Here is a 21,686-nt window from a genome sequence, read left to right as displayed (position 1 = left end):
AACCACAAAACAGATGCAACTCAGACACAGCAACGGTGCAAGTTTCCCATGCTGCCCAAGCTTCTCACACTGACTCCAACCAATATCCCTCCTTCCTGAGAGCATATACTCCTGTTGCGCTCATTACAAAACAAACACACACTTGTCTCAACATCAAAAACAGAGAATTAAAACTCTGGGAAACTTGTGTGCTAGTTTTTCCCCTTGATTTTTTTTCTTGAAAACACCTTTACATAACCAGGAGGTGCAGCCCATCGTGCATGTTAGATCATGCAAATATGAAGGGGCTCTGCTCAAAGGAAAGATCTTAGCAATTATGTACTATTATATTGCAAATGTCAGAAGTTTTGTACAGCCAGGTCCTGCTCGTGGACTTAAGTGGGACTGCTCACCCAAGTAAAACAAACAGGATTTTGGCTGCAAGGGCTGCATAGGGAAACAAACAGTGTTGTTAGCAGGGCCAGACTGGCAATTCTGGATGTGCAGGAGCTCTAAAATCTTCTGGAGCAACATGGTAAACAGGGGGGAAAGGGAAGAGGGTTGAAGGATACTTAGAGGTCAAAGGGTCCAAGGAAGACAAGAATTTAGGGGAATATTGCAGCTATAGCAAATTGAAATATAATGTGAGAAGGGCAGATTCTGCTTCTGAATTTCCAATATTTGTATGTTTTCCAGTGCCCGAGTTCTGTCTGCCAGTGACTTATCAAGAGAAACTTCTTTCGGACTCTGTCACGCCACGTAAGCACAGCTAGGTGCTGGGAGTAGCAGCATCCCAAGGAGAGCACACCTGCCACTTGAGGCCTTCAGGAAATACAGTCTACTCCTGCTATTATGCAGGGTCCACTGCACCAACACAGTGTGGACCATGGTCAGGACCACAGCACTGTCTTCTCATGCCCCCTTTGGGACAATCTGCGCACTGGGGGTGCATACAGGGAGCAGTCCCTGTAAGCCCCCCGACTGCAGGGACAGCATGCTTACAAGCCCCGAAAGGTACATGCAAATGATAGAGAAGTCTCTTTAGACTCTATCCCCCACACCAAGCACTCACTCAGAGGCATGTCAGTTAATTGAGACTAACATGCTCAATATCTTATGCACTCATCTAAGTTCTGAAGTTTCTTTATAATGACACACTTATGACCTCTATATTTTAAGGTTAGCCTCTCACTTCAACACCCCAATTCATTTTCACTAGTACTAATCATAATGAAATTTCTGCATGAAAATCATTAAGCTACCACCAATTACAATAATAGTGGATTTCCGGACAGTAAATTGTTTATTGGTTTATTGTCCTGAGGGATTCTGAAATTCAAGGAAGAGTACTGTATAGGAAACATGAGAGTGACAGGACAAAACCCTATTTTTATATCTAAAATATTTGTTATTACCTAGAGGTCAGTTCCTTTAGAACCTATGCTTAAGAGCCATTAATGTTAATGGAAATTATTCCTATACATTGGTTTGAAAGCAGACCTCTCATTAGATTAAAAAACCAGTTCTAACAATCCATCTGGGAATGAGAGCTGCTGGGATAAGACCATCTGCCTTTGTAACAAATCCTTCTCCTTGTGTATTTTGCTGATTTGTAAGATTTCCATGATCACAAAATAGCATACAATTGAAAGTTGGGTGAGAGCTCAACTATTTACTCCTCAATAAATATCTTTTCTTCATGGATCAAAGGATTGACTTGTAGAAATGGAAGAGACTAAGTCATTATCAAAGGATAAATGCTCAAGACAAATTAGTGAATATTTGTACAGAACTTTGAAGGTGTCAAACCCCATTAAAAAGTGAAAATCAATAATTAATTATTCTTATTACTTCAGAGCACCTACTATGACTGTTGAAATATTGTTGTTCTGCTATAGCCTTTTCAGCAGGGAGCAATGCACTCTAATGCTTATATATTTCATGGGTTATACACAATGCACTCTAATGCCTATATATTTAATGGGTTATACACAAATTTCTGTGAGCCATATCCTGGCCCTATTGAAGTCAATAGTAAAAATTTCATTGACTTTACTGGTACCAGGATTTGACCCTATCTAAAAGGATTTCACTTTTCAGAAATCTCTTCAATTGGAAGAGTATTATGCAAATGATCATCATGTGTGACATTCCTCTTTTAATCTAGTGTCTCTCCCAGATAAAACAATTTCATTAGAGCATAATTTATAAATCTGGGCCCATTTGTTAGAGGTACACCTTACATTTCATGCTCCGGTGCAGTTAGCTAAACATTTTAATTACATGGTAGCTGGACTGTGCAACAGTCTAGAAGACTCATGTCAGTGGAACAAATGCACAAGACCATATTCTGCTCACTGTTACACCCAGGCAACCTCCTGGATTACACACACACAGCAAGAGAACAAAATTCATGCCAATCACGGAAGTTGCAGGAGGGATTAACTTGACCTGTTGACTTCCACAGGACTGCATGAATGTAAGTGAGAGCAGAATTTGGCTCACTCTAGCTAAATTGGTGGATTTTAGGCAAAGAGCCAACAACATAATTTAAATAGATGTTGATGAAATATTAAAGTGCCGTTGCTCTTTATTACTAAAAACAATAACATTCTGGCACAAGTAATAAAGTAAATACAGGCAACTTTCAGTCCCTATTAAATTAAATATAATGGACCACACACGAATACATTTGAAAGAAAGAACATTTTCTCATTTCCTATAGTTTACTGCAGATAAAAAGAATCAGTTCCGTAAAGGAAAGTTGGCTCAGTGACTAAACCTCTTCATAGTACTGAACGCTGAAGGTTAAATATACATCTATATAAATACAAACATATATTATAGGTTGAGATTCATTTCTTTAATTGACTTGAAACAGCTATGCCAACCTATTTTAGGTACTGACCTGTTTTCCGACACGGCTGGCGGGAAAGTACTGTAAACATCTTTTTCCAAACTGCATAATGGGAGAAATATACATATTTTTATCATTTAAAAAATAAGAACATGTGGTCTTAAGATGAAAGTTTAGTCACAAGATGCAGGGATGGGACTACCAATAACATTAAGATACAGAATTTTAGAATGCCTTAGCTTTTATTTGCAGAGCCTTTTATAGGCCTGTGTTCCATTTAGGGGAGGACTGCAGGTTGAAAGAAAATAGTTTCCCAGGGTGAAAAAAAAATCCACAGGTGATATACTAAAGTTTGTGGCTGAATCTCTAGACCTTCTCCAGGTTCACCCATCCCTAAAATACAGCATTACTGGCTAGAACCTCATTAGGAAAGATTCACCTGTATAAGCCATGTAAAACAAACAGTTAAAGTATGCAAGTGTCATCCTACAAAAAAAAAAAATGAGGAAGCTGTAAAAAAAAAAAAAAAATCCAAGCATATGAGCATCTCTCTCCCCCATGCCACACACACACGCTTCTGATTCTGCCAGCTTATCACCAGCTGCGATCACTGAACACAATAAGCAGCTCTCATAACTATGCACCTATGTTTGCAATGATACCCATAGCATCACTATCCAAGATCATAAATGGAGCTCTTCTTTATCAACCTCCCGACCAGAACCTTTCTGAGGTAGTTCCCCTCTCCCTGGATCGCCCCTTGGTCTGCCATAACCTGCTCTGTTCTCCCAGGCCTACGCACTCTGCACCGTTTAAACACACACCAGCTAATGTTCCCACAAGTCTCTTCCCCCCCCCCCCCCGCCCCGACCCCCAACTCCAGTGTGGAAGCCAGTATACGCTGAACACTCACACGCTCCCCCGTCCTCTGGAGCGCGCGCTCTCTCTCACACACACACTCACACACACACCCGTCCCCTAGAGCGCGCGCTCTCTCACTCACACTCACACCCGTCCCCTGGAGCGCGCGCTCTCTCACTCACACACACACCCGTCCCCTAGAGCGCGCGCTCTCTCACTCACACTCACACCCGTCCCCTGGAGCGCGCGCTCTCTCACTCACACTCACACCCGTCCCCTGGAGCGCGCGCTCTCTCACTCACACTCACACACACACCCGTCCCCTGGAGCGCGCGCTCTCTCACTCACACACACACACACCCGTCCCCTGGAGCGCGCGCTCTCACACTCACACACACACTCACACTCACACTCACCCCTATCCCTTGAGAACACGAACACCCCACCTCTCCCACCGCCCCTTACCGGTCCCCGCAGCTGCGGGGTGACAGTGTGGCGAGGCAGGCAGGCAGGCGGGCGGGCGGGCTGCACAGCGGCTGGGACCGGTGCGAGGGGGAAGGCGAGGGCACCGCCGGCGCGCGGCGCAAACCTGCTCAGCGGAGAGGCGGCCGCCGGCGCTATAAAGCCCGGGGTGCCGGCTGGCCCCGCCCCTGAGGAGCTGCCGCAGCCCGGAGCCTCGGGGCGGCTCGCACGTTGCCCTCCCTGGCGCAAGACAGAGCCGGGAGGGGGGACCCTCCTCCTACCCCCACCGCTCAGCCGCGGATCGGCTCACCTGAGCCCTGCCCCTTGCAGGCGGGAAGCTGCACAGCGCTGGGCGGCGCAGCCAGCCTCACGCCCCGTGGCCTGCCGCTGATCGCTGGCCCCGGGCCTGGCGGGTGGCCCCCGGGGGCTGGTTGCTGGCCGCCGAGCGGCACAGCTCTCCCGCCGCGCCCTCGCCCTTTTGTTTTGCTCACACACGTCAGCGAGGTTAATTGAGGCTCCGTGGAGAGAGGTGTCACCCTCCCGGCAGCGGGACCCTCTCCCGCCCTCTGGGCTCCCACCCACTCCGCCCCCCTGTAATTTCGGGGCTGTGCCCACGCAGGCTGAGCCAAGAGGTGGCTCCGAATTCCGCCGGTTCCCAATTCCCTGGGAACAAGGAACCCGCGTCAGCCTCGTTGGCAGCCAGCTGTCATCCCCAAACCTCCTCCCTTGGCCCGTCCTCCTCCAAAGCCCAACCACAGGGTGAATGAGAGGGTGCCTCCCACACCCCTGGATGTTATTACTAGTTTCTAAAACTGGTTTGATGCTGGTCCTGTTGTGCCAGTTCGACAACACCAAGCGCAAAGCACTCCATGCCCATCCATGCTCGACAAGTCCTGTATCCAGCCTGCAGCCCTGGCCAAAACAGGATGTGAGGAAGGCAAGAGAAGAAAACAACCCCTACTGCACCTAGTCACTTGTGCAGTGGCAGGGAGGAGAGGGTATTACTCCTTTCGGAGGGCTCCAGAGATCAGCTGATGTCCAGAAGCATATGATTTATGGTCACATGTATTATTATGCTAACATTATGCTGGCAGCATAACTGGTACTGATCATAAAATCATCCAGCCACTTTTACAATCCATTTACAGAAAGTAGGTTCTAAGTCAAGCCGCAAAATTCTTTGCTCCTTCCCAGGCCTGCTCAGACCCCTCCGGCATCATGCCCAGCTTTCTCACAGATCCTTCTGTTTCCCACCTCTCAGCTCTTCTCCCCATGTTGGCTTCCAGCTTCCTTAACCTAACCCTGTGGCAGGGGTGCAGGTGCAATTTTTATAGTGGGGGTGCTGAAAGCCATTGTACCAAACTGTATATAAAGGAAACCACTTCAAGTCAGAGGGTGTTGCAGCACCCCTAGTTCTAGCACCTATGCCCTTTGGCTCCTCTTCAGTTCCTCCCTCAGCCGTCCTATTCCTGGTAGATTTTCCCTCCACCTGACCACCCTAGCTCTCGCTTGGCTCCACCTACGGTGTGTAGCTTCAGCTGACATCTTCCATCCATTCTGTCCTTCACCCAACCTTCCCCATGCCACCTGACTACTCTTCCCACTATAAACAGCCCTCCACCCATTTCCTAGCTGCCACTCCACTCCCCTTACTCCTATCCACTCACCTATATCCCTCTTTCTAGTTGGCACCCCTTTCTCCTCCTATTCCAATTGTCCTCTGTTTAATGCATGTAACCCATTGGCTTCATTGGTTTGCTCTTGTGAGGTGGAATCTTACCTACACACTTATTTAAAAGCTACAAATTTACTGGTTTGCTGACAACCTAAGGAAAAGTGTATATGCCTGGGTTGTAGTTGTTACCTCGTAAACATTTTCAGTAAAAACCAATGCACCGCCTTTGCAGTTTCACAGGCACGTGCCACAGACAAAGTGCTGTGATCAACTGCTGAACTATGGTTATGAAAACTACAGAAACAAGGCAATTACTGTGTGCAAATTACAATGTGATTATTGCTTCACAGGTACACCAGGTAAATAGGCCCAATGGCCTGTGATGGGTTTTTAGATGGGGTAAGATCCAAGTTACCCGGGAAAGAATTTTCTGTAGTATCTGGCTGATGAATCTTGCCCATATGCTCAGGGTTTAGCTGATCGCCATATTTGGGGTCGGGAAGGAATTTTCCTCCAGGGCAGATTGGAAGGCCCTGGAGGTTTTTCGCCTTCCTCTGTAGCATGGGGCATGGGTCACTTGCTGGAGGATTCTCTGCTCCTTGAGGTCTTCAAACTACAATTTGAGGACTTCAATAGCACAGATATAGGTGTGAGGTCTTTTTTAGGAGTGGTGGGTGAAGTTCTGTGGCCTGCATTGTGCAGGAGGTCAGACTAGATGATCATAATGGTCCCTTCTGACCTAAATATCTATGAATCTATGAATTGCATTACACACCCCTCCACAGTACAGGATCATCATTAAGGCTACGATTATGTCATGGACTGTCACAGAAGTCATGGAATCCATGACTTCCAGAGATCTCTGTGACATTTCCTGCCCTGGGTCTGGAGCTGTCAGCAGGCAGCCCCACAGCTCCCAGCCATTGCTGCCCCATGGGCAGCAGGGGGACAATGCAGTGCCCAGCCGCTGAGGGCAGCAGGGGCATCCCACAGCTCCCAGCTGCTGAGAGTGGCAGGACACACACACACAGCTCCAGCCATCGCAGGTGGCAAGGGGACCCTGGATCTCCCACTCCCCGCAGGCAGCAGGGCCCCTCACTGCTGCCCAGCAGCAGCGCATGGCAGGGGGAGGTGGGGGCTGGCGGCAAGGGGACCCCATAGCTGCTAGTCGCTGGGGTGGGGGCGAGGGGACCCCAGAGTCCCCAGCTGCTGTGGGTGCTGGACCCTCTTCCCTCCCCATTTTGTCAGGGATATTTTTAGTAAAAATCACAGACAGACAGGTCACGGGCTTCTGTGGTATTTTTGTTTATTGCCCATGACCTGTCTGTCTGTGATTTTTACTAAAAATATCTGTGACAAAATCTGAGCCTTAATCATCATCATCATCAACAGTAACAGGAAAATAGCCTGAAGAATACCATCCTGACCAAACTGATCATAGAACCACTAGGTCTACTGCAAGTATAAGGCCCAGACTGCTGGTGTTGAAATGTTAGGTGCCTCAAAAACATTATCCAAAGGAGAGCCATAGTGTATTCAAAATGCTGGTGGAGGAATGGCGATGGGGAGGTGGTCAACCAAGGTTCATCCAGACTCCAGCCTGTAAGAGCAGCTGCAGAAGTAGCCAAAGCAGAGACTGCTGCACAGGGAGGAGGGAATACAATGTGTCCACCCAGAGCCGCCTGTCCCCCAGAACCCTCCCTGATCCAGAACTGTGAAGGGGAAACATGCCCCCCCACACACACACACACTCAAGGGAAACTAGTGCCCCCCAACCACATGTCCTTGGGGGGAAACTGCAGAGAGGAACCAGCCAGAGACTACACTGAGTAAGAGCAGCTACAGGAGCAGCTAAAACATGGACCCTCAGACATTCATAGAGCTGTACAGTCTTGACTGGACTTTCTCTGCCCTGTGCGGTTTGGCTGTCTGCTCCAGCCCTCTCCCGCCACTTCTCTTACAGTCTCTTCATCTCTTACCCTCTTCTCCCCCTACCCTGTACCCTCACCTCCCTTTCCTTCAGTGTCCCCTCTCCCTTCTCTTTTCTTTCCCCTTAGGTTATCCCCTCCTAACGGCACACACCCCATCAATAAAATCATAGGACTGACATGCCATATGCTGCCATCACATTGTTCCCTCTGCTGGTGTGTTCTATCCCTTCTACCCTGTACCTGTCTTGTCCATTTAGACTGTAACCTCTTTGGGGCAGGGACCCTCTACTACTGTGTTTGTACAGTGCCTAGCACAATGGGGCTCCACTCTTGGTGGGTCCTTAGGCACGACTGTAATAAACAAGATTAATAATAATAAGGGGCACCTCTACCTTGCATGATAGTCAGTAGCTCAGGAAGAACTTGTGAAATGGTTTAGGCATTGGTTAAGATTCTTTCTTAAGTTGTGTAAGCAGATGGCGATTCAATTCCTGCTATTTTTTTGCTGCCTTCCCAGCTATTTGTGCTGATTTCATTGAGACTCATCACTAAGAGCGTGGTGCTCTTTGGTTCAAATTCGGTGCTTGCACCATTTTTCCTGAAGATTTTTTTCCCAAGACTTTAGCAACATTTTAAAAATGCCCTTGATTTACCCTATTCCAAAAATTACACATGTTCACATTAACTTCCCTTCCCTCTACCAATGTGAGGACTGGCGATACAGCAGCAAGGCACTAGCAAACAAGAGTTTTGCGAGGGAATTCTCCAGGTGAAGGAGGAGTGACTATGTGACCCTTGGGATGAGTTTGTTGTTTGTTGTGTGCTTGTATGTTTGAAGTTGATAGTGAGGTCTGTTCTGGGGGCTGTGCGCTGAGCCAAGAGGCCTGCTATGTTAAGCTTAGAGTTTACTAACCAGGCTCTAGTCTACTATCCTATGATCCCTTGACAAGGGGGTGGGGCAAACGCAGGGAAAATAGGGGTTTAAAAATCCAGCATCTAAATGACCAGAGGAACTAGTGAACCGGGGAGTTTTGTGAGGATGTTTAAACAGGGAATGTGAGAGGCAGATACACCTAACAAACATACTCTCTAAACAAAGGTCAATACCCTTTGTCCCCCCCCCCCCCCCCCGTCCCGCCCCAAAAAAACAAAAACAAAAACGAAGATCAAACAAACAAAAAGACCCCACAGGAGTAAAAAGAGAATGCAGGCAGAAGTCCAGCAGCAGAGTGGGGGCTATCCAGTTTATTGCACTGAATGCAGCATGCATGATTACCGGCCTTGTGGGGAGATGGCATATGTGTGCATTTGGTGTGAACAACTCATGGCCCTCAAGACCAAGTACTAGCTCTTGAGACCAGAGTAGCTAATCTAGAGGAGCTAAGGGAGGCAGAGAAGTACATCAAAGAGATTTTCAGGGACACAGCAGAGCAGTCCTACCCACAGTCTGACAGCTTCCATACTATTGAGGATGAAAGTCTTGAGGAAGGAAAACATCAAGCCAGAGCAGAGGTAAATGATCCCATAGTTGGGGCACTCTTTGCAGATGATGTCTCAGACTGAGGATACCCCTCTGGGGGAGGGGACCACAGTTATTAGGAATAATAATAGTAATGATAATAGTAATGGGAGATTTGATTATGAGCAATATAGACAGTTGAGTTGACTGGGCGAATCACATGGTGAATTGCCTGCTGGGTGCGAAGGTTGTGGACCTCTCAAGACATCTAGAGAGGCTTATGTGCTTTGCTGGGAAGGAGCCCATGTAGGTAACAAAGGCATAGAGAAAGGTAGGAGAGAGGTCCTGGAGACCAAATTTAGGCTGCTGGGTAAGAGATTAAAGTCCAGGACCTCCATGATAGTATTCTCTGAAATGCTTCCAGTTCCACACACAGGGTCAGTTAGACAGGGTCTCAATGCATGGATGAGATGATTGTATTGGGAGCAGGGTTTAGGTTTACTAGGAAGTGGGGAACCTTTTGGGAAAGGAGGAGCCTATACAGGAAGGATGGGCTCCACCTAAATCAAAATAGAACCAGGCATGTACAATTGAAAAGGTCACAGAGAAGTTTTTAAAACAAAGGGCTGCAGGAAAGCAGACAGGTGCAGGGGAGCACATGGTTCAGACAGACAAATGCCTTAAGGGAGGATTTATTAAAGCAGATACTCTATATCCTAGTAAAGAAGAGAGGATAGAAGTTCATAGAGTGCAGGTAGGTACTGGAGAGAAACTGCATCACATGAAGGCAGTCAACTAAATATTGACAATTTTTTTAAATGTTTGTATACAAATGCCAGTAATCTAAATACTAAGATGGGTGAAATTGAGAGCCTGGTAATAAAAGAGGTTATTAATATAATATGAATCACAGAAACTTGGTGGAATGACGATAATCAATGGGACATGATAATACCAGGGTACAAGATATAGAGGAATGACAGAGTAGGTCATGCTGGGGTGGGGGGGGGGGGCACTATATATTGAAGAAACCAGAGTCCAGTATAGTACAAATCTGAAATGAATCAAACTGTATCATAGAACTTCGAAGGCTAGAAATTCCATACTTGAATAATAAGAGTACAGCAGTAGGAATATATTACCGACCACCTGACCAGGATGGTGACAGTGACTTTGAAATGCTCACGGAGATTATTAGAGAGGCTACAAAAACAACAACAACCACTAAAACAATAATAATAGGGCATTCCAACTATCCCCATATTGACTGGGCACACATCACCTCAGGACAGGATGCAGAGATAAAATTTCTAAACACAATTAATGATTGCTTCTTGGAACAGTTAGTCCTGGAAACCACAAAGGGAAAGAAAAGGAGTACTTTTCTTGCCACAAGTCCTCCTTTTCTTTTTGCGAATACAGACTAACATGGCTGCTACTCTGAAACAAGGGGAAAGGCAATTCTTGATTTAGTCCTAAATGGCACACAGGATCTTGTCCAAGAGGTGAATATACCTAAACCACTTGGTAATAGTGACTATAAGATAATTAAATTTAACATCCATGTAGGGGGGAAATACCAAAGAAACCAACCACAGTAGCATTTAACTTCAAAAAGGAGAACTATACAAAAATGAGGAAGCTACTTAAATGGAAATTAAAAGAAACAGTCAGATGAGAGAAATGCCTGCATGGAAACTATTTAAAAACACCATAGTACAGACTCAAACTAAAAAGTATGCCCCAAATAAAAAAAGTCAGTAAAAGGGCCCCAAAAATGCCACCCTGGCTAAACAGCAGAGTTAAAGAGATGGTTAGAGGCAAAAAGGCGTCCTTTAAAAATTGGAAGTCAAGTCCTGCTGAGGACAAGAAAGGAGCATAAACTCTGGCAAGTCAAGTGTAAACGTATAATTAGGCAGGCCGAAAAAGAATATGAAGAGCAACTAGCAAAAGACACAAAAACTAACAGCAAAATTTTTTTTAAGTACATCAGAAGCTGGAAGTCTCATAAACAATCAATGTGGCCACTGGGTGATCAAGGTACTAAAGGAGCACTCAGGGAAGACAAGGTCATTGTGGGGGAGCTAAATTAATTCTTTGCATTGGTCTTCACTGCAGAGGATGTGAGGGTGATTGCCACATCTGAGCCATTATTTTTAGGTGACAAATCTGAGGAACCATCCCAGATTGAGGTGTCAATAGAGGAGGGTTTGGAACATACTGATAAATGAAACAGTAATAAGTCACCAGGACCATATGGTATTCACACCACAGTTCTTCTGAAGGAACTCACACATGAAATTGCACAGCTACTAACTATGGTATGTAATTTATTGCTTAAATCTGCCTCTGTACCAGATGACTGGAGGATAGCTAATGTAATGCCAAATTTTAAAAAAGGCTCCAAAGGCAATCCTGGTAATTACAGGCCAGTAAGTCTAATTTCAGTACCAGGCAAATTGGTTGAAACTATAGTCAAGAACAGAATTATCAGACACATACAAGAACATGATATGTTGGGGAGGAGTCAACTCAGATTTGTAAAGGGAAATCATGCCTCACAAATCTATTAAAATTCTTTAAGGATGCCAACAAGCATATAGACAAGGGTGATCCAGTGGATATAGTATACCTGGACTTTAGAAAGCCTTTGACAAGATCCCACACCAAAGGGTCTTAAGTAAAGACGGCAGTCATGGGATAAGGGGGAAAGTCCTCTTATGGATCAGTAACTAGTTAAAAGATTGGAAATAAAGGGTAGGAATAAATGGTCAGTTTTCACCGTGGTGAGAGGTAAATACAGATCCCCCAAGAATCTGTACTGGGACCAATGCTGTTCAACATATTCATAAATGATCTGAAAAAAGGGGTAAACAGTGAAGTGGCAAAGTTTGCAGATGATACTAAATTACTCAAGATAAGTCCAAAGCTGACTGCAAAGAGTCACAAAGGAATCTCACAAAACTGGGTGACTGGCCAAAAAAATGGAAGAGAAATTCAATATTGATAAATGCAAAATAATGCACAATGGAAAAAATTCCAACCATTCACACAAAATGATGGGTTCTAAATTAGCTCTTACCACTCAAAAAAGTCACCATCAATAGAGCTCTGAAAACATCTGTTCAATGTGTAGCGGCAGTCAAAAAAGGTAACGGAATGTTAGGAACCATTAGGAAAGGGATAGATAATAAGACAAAAAATATCGTAATGTCACTATATAAATCAATGGTACGCCCACAACTTGAATACTGCATGCAATTCTGGTCATCCCATTTCAAAAAAGATATATTACAATTGGAAGGGGGTACAGAGAAGGGGGACAAAAATGATCAGGGGTATGGAACAGCTTCCCTATGAGTTGAGTTGAGATTAAAAGGACTAGGACAGTTCATCTTAAAAAAGAGACGACTAAGGGGGGGGAATATGATGGAGGTCTATAAAATCATGAATTGCATAGAGAAAGTGAATAGGGAAATGTTATTTGCTCCTTCACACACACACAAGAACTAGGGAAACTAATTAAATTAATTGGCAGCAGGTTTAAAACAAAGATAAAGTACTTCTTCGCACAATGCACAGTTGACCTGTGGAACTGGTTGCCAGTGGATGTTGTGAAGGCGAAAACTATAACTAGGTAAAAAAAATAATTAGATGTTTCATGGAGGATAGGTCCATCAGTGGCTATTAGCCAAGATGTTCGTGATCGCAACCCCATGTTCTGGGTGTCCCTAACCTCTGACTGCCAGAAGCTGGGACTGTACAACTGGGATGTAACACTCAATAATTACCCTGTTTTCTTCACTCCCTCTGAAGCATCCGGCACTGGCCACTGTCGGAAGACAGGACAGGGATAGATGGACCATCGGTCTGACCCAGAATGGCCATTCTTATATTCTATATGATGGTGATGAATGTACTATGAAATCCTAGCTATTAAGACACAGATATTGCCTGCATATCTAAGGTTATTATATCACTCACGTGTAACAGATCTTAATGGCCTGAGCACTGGGATCCATGGCAGACACATCCCGATGAAGGTACTGTTTGCGCTGACTGTAACTGTTAGGCCATGTCTACACTACCCGCTGGATCAGCGGGTAGTGATCGATCCCCGATCGCTCTGCCGTTGACTCTGGAACTCCACCACGGCGAGAGGCGGAAGCGGAGTCGACGCAGGAGTGGCCGCCGTCGATCCCGTGCCGCAAGACGCGAAGTAAGTGATTCTAAGTAGATCTAAGATACGTCGACTTCAGCTACGCTATTCTCGTAGCTGAAGTTGCGTATCTTAGATCCATCTCCCCCACCCCCTCCACCAGTGTAGACCAGGCCTTAGAGTGCTCTTTTCCCACCAATGATGGCTTGAAAATAGAGGCCACGGATGTTTTTCTGTCCATGGTGGCAGCCTGTACACAAATACAAATGAATATAAATTTGCATTAAGACTGCACTGTTCAAAATTGGTAGTAGTCAGCCTGCATGTCTACTTTCTCCTCTATTTCTTCAAACCAGCTCTTGAATTTGTCCTTTTGCCTTTATTCCACCAAAGCCACGTCCACACCCTGTTCTCACAGCCAGCCTGCTCCCAGTACTCTTGTTCATCTGGTCAAAGTAAGGAAATTCAGATAGGCTTAGAGCCATTCTGACCTGTCTCCCTTTTGCTTTTAAGTCTTTCTTCTTCAACACCTTGCACTGGTTGCACAGCTCCTCCACAGTCCTGGCAAAACAGTTGTCTTCATCCACTTTATCACACATTTAAAGATATCCCCCTGCAGAGTTTTTGTCCCTCAGCTGCTACAGAACAGTAGACTCTTTGAATGCATTCAGAAACAATAGATATTCTCCTGTTCTGCCCCAAGGTAGCCTCTTCTTCTGTGGACACCTTCTTTCGGGACAATACAAGTGTGCAATTCTACTGTGCACATCTAAGCAGAGAGCTGAAGGGGTATTTTCTAAATATGCCGGATGACAACAAAACACATTTTAATATCTTGGATAACAGTGGAGGAACTGGGAGACTGCATTTAAATGGCATAGTATGTACTAAACTAGAATTCTGGATACTTAGTATTAGAGAAACTGGCAGGTTAGCTGCATCTGATCATAATCACACTAATAACTGCAAGCAGCTCTATACAGGTGAACCATTGTTCCCGCGCAGAGCTGAAGTGACCTGTACTAAGTGTGGGCTGAGTCAACATGGCTTTGCACAGACACAGGGATCTGCAAAGCTGCTTGCAGGACCAGGACATAAGGATCATTGTTCCCATAACAAAAATATAAGGAAAATCAGAATTACAGTTTAAAAAAGGAATAGTCATAGTACACAATATATTAATTCATTCCAAGTTGTTTGTCATGGGAAATTATGAGAGAAAGTCATATCAATATCCCTTATTTTACAATTAAAGAAGTTTGAAAACATTTTATAATATTTCACTAATAGTTTAAAACTACTTAAAAATCCATATTCTGCTACAATGGGCATGTACACAGCTCAGATTTAAGAAATTCTTAGCAGACTGCTCAGTAGCAGGCTGTCCACAGTGACAGAGACCAAGAATAAACCCTAAAGGTCACAGGTTTTGTCATGGGCACCATGGCCATGCCAGACCCACAGCTTTCAGCACAGGAGTCCAGTGGACTAGAACTCTCTACACCAGGGTTCTGTTCCCACCTCTGCCACTGACCTGCTATATGCTGTTGGGAAAGCCACTTCACCTCTTTGTGCCTTTCTCCTCAAACCTTTTATCCATTTAGACCAGTGGTTCTCCAACTATGGGGCTGGCCTCCCAAGGAGGCGCAATAATATGTCAAGGGAGGCACGAACGGTGTGCATTTTTTTCTTTAAGTGCTCCGGTTGTCAGCCCTGAGAGGCTGGGGATGGTACAGAAGGGCTGTGCACACCCGGGAGGTGAGGGGATGGGAGAGCCCCGCAGCCCCAGGGCTGACACTCCCCCTCCGCCCCAGGCCCCACCCCCACTCCAACCCTTTCCCCAAGCCCCTGCCCCGCCTCTGCTCCACCCCTCTCCCTGCCCCCATTCCACCCCTTCCCCCAAGCTCCCACCCATTTCTGGCTTCTGCCCCCTCCCCCAAGCGACACTGGCAGCCAGCGGGGTGGAGTGGCGTGGGCTGGGGTCTGGTCACTCACTGCTGCTGGCGCCAGGCCCCCCGCTAACCACCAAGGCTTCCCTGGACCCCGTGTCCCGAAGTGCGGGGGCCCCCAAAGCATGGGGCACGGGGTGGTTGCCCCAGTCCGCCCTATGGACGGGACAGCTCTGTTGACAAATGATACCACTTTTCACATTGCCACGCTTACTTCTGTGTTGCTGCTGGCACGGTGCTGCCTTCAGAGCTGGGCACCCAGCCAGCAGCCGCTGCTCTCCACTCTGCCTTCAGAGCTGGGCACCCAGCCAGCAGCCGCTGCTCTCCACTCTGCCTTCAGAGCTGGGCACCCGGCCAGCAGCCGCTGCTCTCCACTCTGCCTTCAGAGCTGGGCACCCGGCCAGCAGCCGCTGCTCTCTGCTCTGCCTTCAGAGCTGGGCACCCAGCCAGCAGCCGCTGCTCTCTGCTCTGCCTTCAGAGCTGGGCAGTAGTATATGTACTTGGAGCGGCGTAAGCAACTACAGACAGAAAGAAGGGAGGCACTATCAAATAAGTGTGAGAACCACTGGTTCAGACTGTAAGCTCTTTGAGGCAGGGGTTGTCTCTGACCATGCATATGCAAGGTACCTAGCACTATGTGGCCCTGATCTTGGTTGGGGCCGCAATTCAGAACTGTAAACAAAAAATCATTATTAATAACAATAATAATAATGATCCTGAAACTGGATCCATGAAAGCAGACTCTTGTGCCTGTGCAAAGGACAGCTGACTTCAGAGGGGTTTCATGTGAGCACAAAACCTGAATCAGATTTCAAGATAAGAGGCTTTGTTCACCACAATGCAAATGATTATCATTTACACAGAAACCAATCAAATGTCCATGTCTTCTGAGCTATTTCACTTGCCAATAACATCTTTGATTACTAGTGGTGCGTATATTAGGATATAGCTCTAGGTTTTTAAACTTCAGCCGTTGCTAGATAGAGAGGCCTAGACCAAAACACTGTAGTTGCAGAGTAGCCAGACTGAGTTATGTTTTCCTGAAATGTACAAGCATGTTTTAATATTTTATTTTACAGTTTGTTTCTCTACCCCTGCCTCAGGCTCTCTTTCTGCACCGCCTCTGCTGGTGGCATTGTAATTCCACCCAGTTTCCCCTTGATTTAAAAAGCATTTCCAGCTAGCAAATCTACAAGGGATCAGTTCAGCTTAATCAGTTCAACAGTGGTCCATTTGTTACAACATTTTTTAAACAGTTTGGTTTAATCAGCTTTACTGTCCAAATAAGTTCTAGACTTGCAGAGTGACTGTTTTCAAAAAAGATTTTTTTCTTCTTAACACATAATCCTTTATAAACTCCAAGTACATTTCTCTGAAGTCATAATTATAGCTATTTTACAGCATGTTAACACTCTCCTTTCTTAGGTTTAGAACACTAATTTCTCTTTATTATAATGCTGAAAAACACTAAATACTCTCATGTTGCTGCTGGTTCTTAGTACTCCCAAATCTACATATATACATATAAATAAGATATTAAAAGTCTGGGAAATAATACTAATAATTTACCTTTATATAGTGCCTTTCCTTCATGACTATATACATACAACACTAATGAAACATAGGCAACTCTGAGAAGAAGGGCAGGACCCATGTGGTACATACTACATAGCACAACAGGAGGAAAGAAGGGACATTTTGGCCAAAGAAATCAGGACAAAATTCTATTCTTGCAAATAGAGCCACTGGGTCTTTCCTGTTGATGCAGCACAAACAGGACCTTGATTTAGACGGTCTCATCCTAAAGGTCTTTGCTTAGGGTGCCATGTATCCCCAGACAGAGGGCCAGAACAACGTCTATGCATCCATCAAAAGAGAGCTTAATGGGACTTACATGGTGCCTGGACTTTGTGTTGGCTCTCTGCACCGAGTGAATTTCATCTGTGGTAAAATACATGGTACTCTGTATATATACCAGAACCACTTACAGTGGCAATCCTGGGCAGGGCTTTCTAACCCTAGACTCCACTTGGAAAGGTCAAGTGCTTGTAGGGGCCATGGCTGTCAGCATTCACCCAGAACCAGACCCTGATCTGTGACACCCCCCTCCCCCCCATTCCTGCAAGCCGCACAATCCATATCTAGATGCTTCAGTCCTGCTCTTTATGTTGATAGTACAAAAACTTAAAACAAATCTAGCTAATCAGGTACACGAGGAGAGTGTGTGGGCAAGGTAGTATAGGGTAGAGCCTAATTGTCAGACTAGCCAATAAACTTACAAAAACAGGACTAATATTTGTATAAATTCGTGCACAAATCTGCAGAAGCATGTGATTTCTTGTGTTAATGTTATGCCACAACAAACCCCAATCTTGGGAAGAAATTGCATGCATTTGTGGAGAACTTAAAGAATTTGATTGGCTTCACATACTGTACAGAAATGCAAAAACCCCATATAAATAAAAATATGCCATTCTGCCTTTTCAGTGCTGGTTCTACTCCCTTTCATAGAGACAAGAGGAAGGAGTGAGGTTAGTACTACCCTAGCTTCATTAGCTCTTAAGTAACCTAAAAATATCAAAGAGAAATTCAGAAAGTCAAGCCACATGAAACAATTCTGTTTTAGAGTTTTGAGAAAATGTGGTCATTGGTGCATTTCGTTGGCAGGAGGAACCAAAAGTAAATAAGCATTTGACCTACTGCCTTTATGTCCCCAACAGTGGTTGCACCCACAGACCTGCTAGTAGCATCTTAATGTCATACACCGGAAAGTCAGTAATCACATGAACACACTTCAATTTTTATTTCTGCAAAAGTATGTGCTCTCTGAACACAGAATAAACAAAAAAATATTGAGTTAGTGCCAAGAAATTCTTAGAGTGAATTTGAAAAGGGATTAAATAAGAAATATGAGAAGTGACAAAATGAGAGAGAGATTTACTTAGAATTGTGTCTTTTGAGACAGTCTGAAGTATCTGGATTTAGATCATCTAAATTATGAGAGAAGTCACAGAAACTTTGAAACATTGTAGGCTAGGACTGTTTCTTACCAAATATCATGCTTATTTCTTATGAAATCCAGTGCGCTGAGCCTTGAACCCAGAATCAGAAAAAGATCCATAGATTGCTTGAGTATCCCTGTAGACATAGAAAGTGACAAAATCATAGAATCACAGAATATCAGGGTTGGAAGGGACCTCAGGAGGTCATCTAGTCCAACGCCCTGCTCAAAGCAGGACCGATCCCCAACTAAATCATCCCAGCCAGGGCTTTGTCAAGCCTGACCTTAAAAACGTCTAGGGAAGGAGATTCTACCACCTCCCTAGGTAATGCATTCCAGTGTTTCACCACCCTCTAGTGAAAAAGTTTTTTCTAATATCCAATCTAAATCTCCCCCCTGCAACTTGAGACCATTACTCCTTGTTCTGTCATCTGCTACCACTGAGAACAGTCTAGAGCCATCCTCTTTGGAACCCCCTTTCAGGTAGTTGAAAGCAGCTATCAAAGCCCCCCTCATTCTTCTCTTCTGAAGACTAAACGTCCCCAGTTCCCTCAGCCTCTCCTCATAAGTCATGTGTTCCAGTCCCCTAATCATTTTTGTTGCCCTCTGCTGGACTCTTTTCAATTTTTCCACATCCTTCAATCAGTAGTCCATATGGAAAAAACAGGAGAGTTGGTAGGTCTAGACATGTGCTAGGTAGGCGGGAGGAGGCTGCAAAGGGCTGGGTGGGCACCGTAGATACTAATATATCAATAATTATATTATCTTCTATAGTGAGTTCCACCCAAGAAGTGCAAAACACTTTACAATATTAATGGATTTAGCCTAAACACCACCCTGTGAAGTCAATATTATCCAGAGCTGGGTGGAAAATGTAGGTGTGTTTCACAAAAAGACAAACAAAATGAAAGATTTTTAAAATTTTTTTTAAACTTTTCTTTTTGTAAAATTCAAGGCTCTCTTGTTTTAAAAAAAATCCCCCTTATTTATGGTTTAAAAATTAATGGAGGGGGGAATAAAAAAGTGAAAGGAAGTGGTTGTTGTCCCCCTCTTTCACTTCACTTTTTTCCATCTTTTTCCAATGTAAAAAGGGAGTTGGGAAGAGAGAGAGAAAATGGGATATTTCCCACAATTTCAAAAAGAAAACTTCTGAATATGTCTAAAAATTAATTTTTGTAGAAATGTTTCATTTTGAAATTCTAACAATGAAAAATTTCTGTCAAAACAAATTTTTTCTACGAAAGTTTCATTGGTGTCAAACCTCCATTCTTCATTGTAAAAATGTCAGCTAGTTCTAGTATTATCCCCACTTTATAAATGGGGAACAGGCACAAAAGTTAACTCAACTGAGTGGGAAGTGACCTGCCCCAGGTCACACAGGAAGTCTGCGGCAGAACAAAATTCAGAGAAGGGATTTTCCCCACTGCTCTGGCCCCTTTACATCTCATTCACTGCAGAACATGTATGCCGTGTAGCTCACATCTTCTATGTAAATAACTTCCATGAACTCTGTCTAGCATACACAGAGGAGTACACATTCTTGGAGAAACCACATTGTGCATCTAGGTTGCAAAAGAAAATGTACATCTGACAATCAAGGTCGAAGAACCCTCTCAGGAGAACGGAAGATGAAACCCCCAAAATAAGCAGTGAAACCAGCTGATTGTATACTATGTTATTTTACTGTAAGCGCATATCAAGTAAGATCTTTTATGAAAGCTTGTAATGCACTGAATTTAATAGTCCTTATGTGTCTACATAGTAAATTGTAATTGTAACTCTGGTGCAACTTCAGAAGCATCTCAAACAGGGCAGTGAAGCTATCAGGCAGGGAAGGCCTCCCTCCCCAACCAGATGTGACTGTCTTCAAGCACTTAGCCTTTGTCCAGCCCAGGAAAAACAATGAGGAACCAACAAAACAAATGGCAACAGCTTGAAACTGAAAAGAAAACCTTTGGGAACTAAGCAAGGAGGGTGTTCTTCCCACTTTTCATATCTATAGTGACTAAAGAAAAAAAACTGCAAACCCTTTTAGACCATGTCTACACTGCAAAATTATGTCAACCTAACTTAGGTCGGCATATAGCCCCTGCAGTTATTAAATTGCTTGTGTGTGCATGCTTGGCTCCTTGTGTCGGTGGTGTGTCCCCTCACCAGAAGTGCTTGTATCAATTGTATTGTCAGGGTGGGGCATTGTGGGACAGCTCCTGAAAGCCAGTATCAGTTGATGAAAGCATTGCAGTGTCTACACTGACACTGCATCAATCTAAAAAGAAAAGGAGTACTTGTGGCACCTTAGAGACTAACCAATTTATTTGAGCATAAGCTTTCGTAAACTCAAGCTGTAGCTCACGAAAGCTTATGCTCAAATAAATTGGTTAGTCTCTAAGGTGCCACTAGTACACCTTTTCTTTTTGCGAATACAGACTAACACGGCTGCTACTCTGAAACCTGTCATTACTGGTCTTAGTGGCCCTCATAACAGATAGTGGCCTCCATAACATCACAGTATGCTATTGTTGTATTTGAGATACAGGATGTGATCATGTGGTTAAAAACTATATTGCAATGTCTGCACCTGGAGGTGGCAGAGTGAAGGTTGTGCACACAACTTTAAGTTGGCATTTCCAGATTTGTGAATGGTTAGCGGTGCAACCTCAACATTCTCTCGGGGTAGGTTTTCTATGGAGTTAGTTGTGATTTTTTTATCTGCTTATTTTTTCTAGTTACTTCCTTAATATCCTAGAGTAAATCCTCATTTTGGTATCATTATTTTTGATCCTTCATCTTGGTTCCTCATGCTGAATTTTGGGAGAAATAGAACATGAATTGCATTTCCAGGCTGTAAAGTTGAGAGGAAGCAATAAGTTTATATAGCGTGCTATTTGTATACCACACAGCATGCATAGTTAGGAGACTTGATTTATACTTTATTACAACTATTCTCATCTACAGTTCTTCCTCCTTTCTTGGCTCATAAATCTACATATTAAAAGTGCTGAGCCTGGTGTTTTTAACTTATTAGAATCACATACAGTAGAGTGAATGTGTTAAGTGTATAGATGGTGTTCAAAGAGCTGCACTGAACTAATAGCCAGCAGGTGTGTTTCAACGTACATTTAAAATACAGGGTCTGCTTCTCATCATACTAAGGCCCTTTACGCTGCTATAGTAGTGTAAAGGGGCCTTAAAGTAATCTACTCCCACTTTAAGGTCCCTCCACATTTTTCCCTTTTAATATAAATAAGACTTGAGCCCCAGACATTTTACATTTGGAGAGCACCAGATGGTTTTACATCACAGCAACGCAGCCACGCAGAGGGCAAGTCAACCGATGTGCAGCACTCTGCACT

General features: G+C 44.5%; 2 protein-coding genes across 6 annotated transcripts in view; both read right to left on the bottom strand.

Moving 5' to 3' along the window:
* The window catches only part of ENTPD3 (ectonucleoside triphosphate diphosphohydrolase 3), a 30,541-nt gene extending 26,205 nt beyond the window's left edge, over window positions 1–4,336 (bottom strand). For all 5 annotated transcript variants that reach the window (XR_012157491.1, XR_012157490.1, XM_073333296.1 and 2 more), the window contains exons 1-2: window positions 4,163–4,336; window positions 2,888–2,938 (exon numbers count right to left, since the gene is read on the bottom strand). Coding sequence is in view for 3 of the 5 variants with exons in the window: in XM_073333296.1 (XP_073189397.1) it covers window positions 2,888–2,927 (40 nt within the window). In the remaining 2 variants the exon portion in view is untranslated. The remainder of the gene's footprint in view (window positions 1–2,887; window positions 2,939–4,162) is intronic.
* The window catches only part of RPL14 (ribosomal protein L14), a 247,912-nt gene that overhangs the window by 41,242 nt on the left and 184,984 nt on the right, over window positions 1–21,686 (bottom strand). The window lies entirely within an intron of this gene.

This window comes from Lepidochelys kempii, chromosome 2 (genome assembly GCF_965140265.1).
Source record: "Lepidochelys kempii isolate rLepKem1 chromosome 2, rLepKem1.hap2, whole genome shotgun sequence".
Lineage (NCBI taxonomy): Eukaryota > Metazoa > Chordata > Testudines > Cheloniidae > Lepidochelys > Lepidochelys kempii.
Note: the sequence above shows the minus strand (reverse complement) of the source record. Positions and strands in the feature narration are given on the sequence as shown.